This window comes from Phaseolus vulgaris, chromosome 1, assembly GCF_000499845.2.
Source record: "Phaseolus vulgaris cultivar G19833 chromosome 1, P. vulgaris v2.0, whole genome shotgun sequence".
Classification (NCBI taxonomy): Eukaryota; Viridiplantae; Streptophyta; class Magnoliopsida; order Fabales; family Fabaceae; genus Phaseolus; species Phaseolus vulgaris.
The window spans coordinates 1,614,512-1,620,928 of record NC_023759.2 but is presented as its reverse complement, the minus strand read 5'-3'; the positions used below and the strand labels follow the sequence as shown (position 1 = coordinate 1,620,928).

The window sequence follows — 6,417 nt, the reverse complement described above, 5'->3', positions numbered from 1 at the left end:
TTTAAGTCATCATAGGGACATCAATATTTTTATTCCATAGTAGTTTTATTAGATGGATTTCAGAATTGAGGTCTTATAATAATTAAAATATATATATATATATATATATGTAAATTATGTTTGATCTTAGTCTCAAGGTGTGTAAGACTATTCAACACATTTATATTCCTTTTTTAATATTAAACATTTATATTGGTTTTGTAATCGAAATTAAATATTTCTAAGTTAAGAAATATTCCTCATATACCGTGATGGTAAGAGTAAAGTTGAAATTTAAATATTTTAATTTATGATAGATTAAGAAAATGATTATTATTTAAAAGTAACGAAAAATAATAATAAGTATAGTATATAATCTCTAAAATAACTATGTATATAAATTATTATAAAGTAAATTTTAAATTTAATTCAATCTTATAAAATAACTTAAAAAATAAAATTTATACTTATTTATATAAAATAAAATATTTTCATTTTTAATGACTGTGGAATCAAAACACGGAATTAAACATAAATGTGTGTGAAAAATGAATATAAGGGTTTAAATAAAAGAGAATGGGGATAATGAAGTTTGAAGGAAGAAGATGATGGGTTCAACAGTGAAACCCATGGCACAGCTACGCTTCCCACTCCCAATCTCACTCCCAAATAAGGGCAATTGCATTTTCAGGGTTTCCATAACAGCAACAACTTCCACTCTCACTCACTCTCACTCTCACTCTCACTCTCACTCTGCAATTCCAACTCCTAAGCCCAATCCTAAGTCCACGCTCAAGAAGAGAAAGAGGTATCGGAAGCTGCACCCCGGAGAGTCCACCGGCATCACTGAAGAGATGAGATTCGTCGCCATGAGACTCCACAACCCCGCCGTTTCCCATGACCAATCAAATTTCGACGCCTGGCACGCCTCCATGGAAGGCTTCATCTCTTACCTCGTTGACACTCACCTCATCTTCGCCACTCTCCAGCGCATCGTCGACGAATCCGACAACGTTTCTTGTGAGTTCAATATCAGTTCCAGTTACATTCCACTCATTGCATTGCATTGCATTGCACCTTCTTTTTCAGATTATTGTCTTCAAATGTAATTAATACTATTTAGTTACTGTTTTTTTTAATTATCAAAATTCATGATATTGTTATTTAATCAAATGAAGTTTAATTATCAAAATTCATGATGTATAACAAAGGTTGACGTTAAAAATCAGAGGTAGTAATCCAGGGGGAGCCTATTGAAATTAATGTAAAAAACATTTGTTCTTAATTAAAAAGATGGTAATTGATGTTATATTGAACTTTTAAAGGCAGGGAACAAATTATTTCTTTTCAGGTAGACAGATGAAAGGTGAAAAATAGAAGGATCAGTGATTTGCTTTGTTTTTCTAGTTTTCCGTGGAGAAAAAAAAATTGATTTGAATTTGTTATGATGAGAATTTCATGAATTTGCAGATGCATACATGAGGAAAACTGGGTTGGAAAGATCAGAAGGGCTTTTGAAGGATCTGCAATGGTTGGAGGAACAAGGAAATGTGATTCCAAATCCTAGTTCTCCGGGGATTGCATATGCCAAATATTTGGAGGAACTTGCAGAGACAAGCGCACCCTTGTTTCTCTCCCATTTCTACAATATATATTTTTCTCATATAGCTGCTGGTCAGGTGATTGGAAAGAAGGTGTGTGTATTCACTTCCCTTTCCCCTGTCTTAAATGTTGTTTATGAAGGAATACTATCACTTGGCCCCTTTTGGTGTAGTTCCTTTCTCTGTCTATCAAATTGAAAAATGAAATTGCTCAGCAAGATACATTGTCGTTTAAAAGAAAAATGTTTTTTTTTTCTCAGCTATCATTTTCAATCAGAAATACTAGGGATAAATAAAAGAGATAGGTCAGGAAGGAGACCTCATGAGTGAGTGATGAATGTAATCAGTGGATAATTTAATCATTTAATTCTATTTTCTTTTGCTAAAAGTGAAAGGAGTATTTTGAAAGTTGATGACATAACATGCCCCCAATAAGAGAGATCTACTGCCAAGTAGATTGTTATCAAAGAATAAATCAAATTTTAGATGTTGAATTCATGACAGTGGGGTTCAGGAGAAATTTGAAATAACATTTTTATTTACTGATAAAAACTACACATGAAGTAGTACAGGTACCTTCCGATCTCTCTCACCAACTCAAATGCCCAGCACTAACAAGATACAATGTGGTTTTGGTACCCAGCATTCTAACTGGCTTACTATTCATGTCCTACATTTTGGTACACAAATTGATAGAGAGGTCTCACACAAGGGTCAAGCCTTTTATAGGAAAAATCTAACTGTAAAATAATAGAATTGACATACTGAATGATAGCTTGGAGTTTAATTTGATCCATAAAAATATGCTCATAGGCCCTCTACAAACTCACGCAACCTTGTAAAAATGAATATGTATTTTTACTTTATGGTGTTGAAGTTCTGTAGTCAACATAGAATCAGAACTGAGGAATTCCTTATCCAAAGAATTCCATTACGTACTTATTGTGAAAATCATCATGGGTTGCTTGTCATTCTATTATAGTTGCTTTTAGGTTTCTGAGAAGCTCTTGGAAGGTAAGGAGTTGGAGTTTTACAAATGGGAAGGAGATGTACCTGAATTGTTGAAAGATGTCCGCGATAAGCTTAACCAGCTTTCCGAGGTTGATTACTAAGAATCCTACTAGCTTTAGTATTGTATTTAGATGCTATGTCATTCTTATTATTGATGTGAGATTGTGGTTCATGCAGCATTGGTCTCGAAATGAAAAGAATAGATGTTTAAAAGAAACTCCAAAGGCATTCCGGTTTATGGGACAGATTATTCTTCTTCTTGTCTCATAAATAGACATTCTGTTCTTCTTTTCTGAACTGCTCTGCCTTCTTTGATGGTAAGTTTTCGAATATTTCCTTTTCTTCCTTTTAACTTCTGAGGCTCGTGGCTTTTAATTGATGGAGGAGGGGCTACCCTAACTATGTTTGCTACACTTTTAATGCTCTCAAGTAATCCATTTTAAGATAGAAATATGTGTTTTCTACACTTTTAATGCTCTCAAGTAATCTCACATCTGTCTCAGAAAAAAGAAAGTATCTCACTTTTTAAATTGCATTGCATGCATAATTTGTGGTGTATAATTGGACTATTGATTAAGCCCAGTAAATGTGAGGGCTCTAAGTGAACTGTAGCGTGGAAACCATCAATTGTTTTCCTATGCAGCAAATATTTCTAATATACACTAAATAAGTCCTTGATTATAAGTAACGATCAATTTAGTTCCTGATATATAAATGAGCAAATTTTAGAGACTCGCATTTATAATTATTATTCAATTTTGTCTTTGAAATTAACACCATCAATCATTTTGCTCCTAATATTACTAAATCAACAATTTAGTTCTTTAATATACAATCATTATTATGAGTGTGGTCCCTAAATTTGACAACTAGAAGTCTATTCGGTCTCTAGGGTTACGGACTAATTTGTAGGGTTGTGTTCTTATACTCTGGTATATCATATTATGGCATACCTTTTGCTTTAAATTGTTTTCTTTTAAATGATTCCTTGCTTTCAAACTGTGCAAAAAAGTTTTTTTTTTTCAAAATAAATAACCAAACCGGAACCGCATTACAAAACGGTGTGGTTAAAATTGAATCACTTCATAAATCAGTCCGAATTGTGAATGGTCCAGTTCAATTTTTTTGTTTGATTTGGTGTAGTTATCTATTCCATATTCATGCATGATTCGATTTTTTTAATGAGCTGAATGTGTTCGAACCAAACCATCGTATGAAAGTGTGAACCAAACTGTTCTCAAAAAGTGCTTCTTTTTGCACACTATGTAAGGAACCAAAACGAATAGTTATCACTGTTATCGATCCTTAATATTGGGGGCTAAAATGATTGATAATTGTTAAATTGAAGGACTACTTTTTTTCATAAATTTTTAAACGAAAATGACTGGTGATTATGAGTCTAGGGACTGTTTGATGGTTTTGTCTAACTATAACTATTATCATGTCTCATACAGCTGGGATGGATCTGCTGTCTTTTTTATAAGGATTTTTAAAGGGCACATTGCAGAAGGGAGAGAGACTTTTTTCAATTAGAGATGTAGCATGGTAGGAACTACCTCAGCCTCATTCATGATTATGAATCTTGGTCTTAATACTAATGCTTTCCCTCATTGTATCCATAATTTCCTCTTCCCTCATTGTATCCATAATTTCCTCTGTAGATTTTGTACCGTGTAAAATTGGCAAGGTGCATTTTTTTCTTTTACTTGTTTATCGCCAAAAGTCGCTCTCTAATTCATCGTCAACATCAAACAAATGATAACCTTGGTTTAAACAAAATTTTTGAAAAATTCTTCCGAAATAGTTTTTTCTTGAAATTCCACCCAAGAATCTCCACTAAATTTGGGACAAAACGCGACAAATTTCAGGTTAAACAGATGAGTATTCACCCACGAAAAAAATCAAACAGTTTCACACACAAACGAACATTTCTTTCAGCCATGACAGTGACGAATAAAAAATTTATTACCATTCTTGTGAGATGAATCTGGAGCTCAAACCTCAGCCAAAACTCAATAGACAAAGTGACGAATGTCTGGTAAAAATTTAAGACCAAAATACTCAAGGAGTAAGGTGTAGTAAGTCCTAGACCGAGAATGAACAAAACCAGTTTTTCGAAAACAAAACGTCCTAGCTTTTCTTTCCCGTATATTTTTTTTTTATTCGTTTATGGACGTGCCTCCTTTCCTGGGTACAAACAACATACAAACGTGCTTGTATGAATTTTTTTCAGCGCAATACGGACACATAATGAAATTGCAGAAATTAGGCCGAAATTTTACAAGTTTCTTAAAAGGATAGACTTGGTTTGCACAAAATTTTTAAAAAATTCTCCTTGAATAGTTTTTTCCTGAAATTCCACCCAAGAATCTCTACTGAATTTGGTACAAAACGCGACAAATTTTAGGTCAAACGGATGAGTATTCACCTGCGAAAAAAATCAAAAAGTTTCACACACAGACGAACCTTCCTTTCAGCCCTGACAGTGACGAATAAAAAATTTATTGCCAATCTTGTGGGACGAATCTGAGGCTCAAACCTAAGCCAAAACTCAATAGACACAGTGTCCAATGTCTGGTAAAAATCTCAGACCAAAATACCCAAGGAGTAAGGCGTAGTAAGTCTCAGACCAAGAGTGCACAAAATCGGTTTTCCGAAAACAAAACGTCCTGACTTTTCTTCCCCGTATCTTCTTTTTAGATTCGTTTATGGACGTGCCTCCTTGCCTAGGTGCAAAAAACATACGAAAGTGCTTGTGTGAATTTTTTTCAGCGCAATACGGACCAAGAATGAAATTGCAGAAATTAGGATGGAATTTCACAAGTTTCGGTAGATGATAGCGTTGGTTTGCACAAAATTTCTGAAAAATTCTCCGAATAGTTTTTTCCTGAAATTCCACCCAAGAATCTCCACTGAATTTGGGACAAAAGCGACAAATTCAGGTCAAACGGATGAGTATTCACCCCGAAAAAAATCAAACAGTTTCACACACAAACGAACCTTCCTTCAGCCTGCAGTGACGAATAAAAAATTTATTGCCAATCTTGTGGGACGAATTGGGCTCAAACCTCAGCCAAAACTCAATAGACACAGTGACGAATTCTGGTAAAAATTTCAGACCAAAATACCCAAGGAGTAAGGCGTAGTAAGTCCCAGACCGAGAGTGAACAAAACCGTTTTCCGAAAACAAAACGTCCTGCTTTTCTTCCCCGTATCTTCTTTTTGTGATTCGTTTATGGACGTGCCTCCTTGCCTGGGTGCAAACAACATACGAAAGTGCTTGTGTGAATTTTTTTCAGCGCAATACGGACCCAAATGAAATTGCAGAAATTAGGCCGGAATTTCACAAGTTTCGGTAGAGGATACCTTGGTTTGCACAAAATTTCTGAAAAATTCTCCCGAATAGTTTTTTCCTGAAATTCCACCCAAGAATCTCCACTGAATTTGGGACAAAACGCGACAAATTTAGGTCAAACGGATGAGTATTCACCCACGAAAAAAATCAAACAGTTTCACACACAAACGAACCTTCCTTTCAGCCCTGGCAGTGACGAATAAAAAATTTATTGCCAATCTGTGGGAGAATCTGGGCTCAAACCTCAGCCAAAACTCAATAGACACAGTGACGAATGTCTGGTAAAAATTTCAACCAAAATACCAAGGAGTAAGGCGTAGTAAGTCCCAGACCGAGAGTGAACAAAATCGGTTTTCCGAAAACAAAACGTCTGGCTTTTCTTCCCCGTATCTTCTTTTTGTGATTCGTTTATGGACGTGCCTCCTTGCCTGGGTGCAAACAACATACGAAAGTGCTTGTGTGAATTTTTTT

At 34.9% G+C, this 6,417-nt stretch overlaps 1 protein-coding gene across 1 annotated transcript; it reads left to right on the top strand.

Annotated features, from left to right (window-relative positions):
• Nucleotides 1–535: 535 nt before the first annotated feature.
• On the top strand, nucleotides 536–4,296 carry LOC137816474 (probable inactive heme oxygenase 2, chloroplastic). The gene is made up of 5 exons (XM_068619620.1): nucleotides 536–999; nucleotides 1,450–1,673; nucleotides 2,573–2,680; nucleotides 2,769–2,908; nucleotides 4,046–4,296. The coding sequence occupies exons 1-4, from the start codon at nucleotides 585–587 to the stop codon at nucleotides 2,859–2,861; spliced, it is 840 nt and encodes a 279-aa protein (XP_068475721.1). The 5' UTR covers nucleotides 536–584; the 3' UTR covers nucleotides 2,862–2,908; nucleotides 4,046–4,296.
• The last annotated feature ends 2,121 nt before the right edge of the window (nucleotides 4,297–6,417 follow it).

What these genes read in the sequence shown, in the direction of transcription:
- LOC137816474 (XM_068619620.1), top strand. Translation starts at nt 585, where the DNA reads ATGATGGGTTCAACAGTGAAACCCATGGCACAGCTACGCTTCCCACTC. An exon ending in CGAATCCGACAACGTTTCTT is followed by an intron (nt 1,000 to 1,449) that starts GTGAGTTCAATA and finishes ATGAATTTGCAG; the next exon opens with ATGCATACATGAGGAAAACT. An exon ending in AGCTTAACCAGCTTTCCGAG is followed by an intron (nt 2,681 to 2,768) that starts GTTGATTACTAA and finishes TGGTTCATGCAG; the next exon opens with CATTGGTCTCGAAATGAAAA.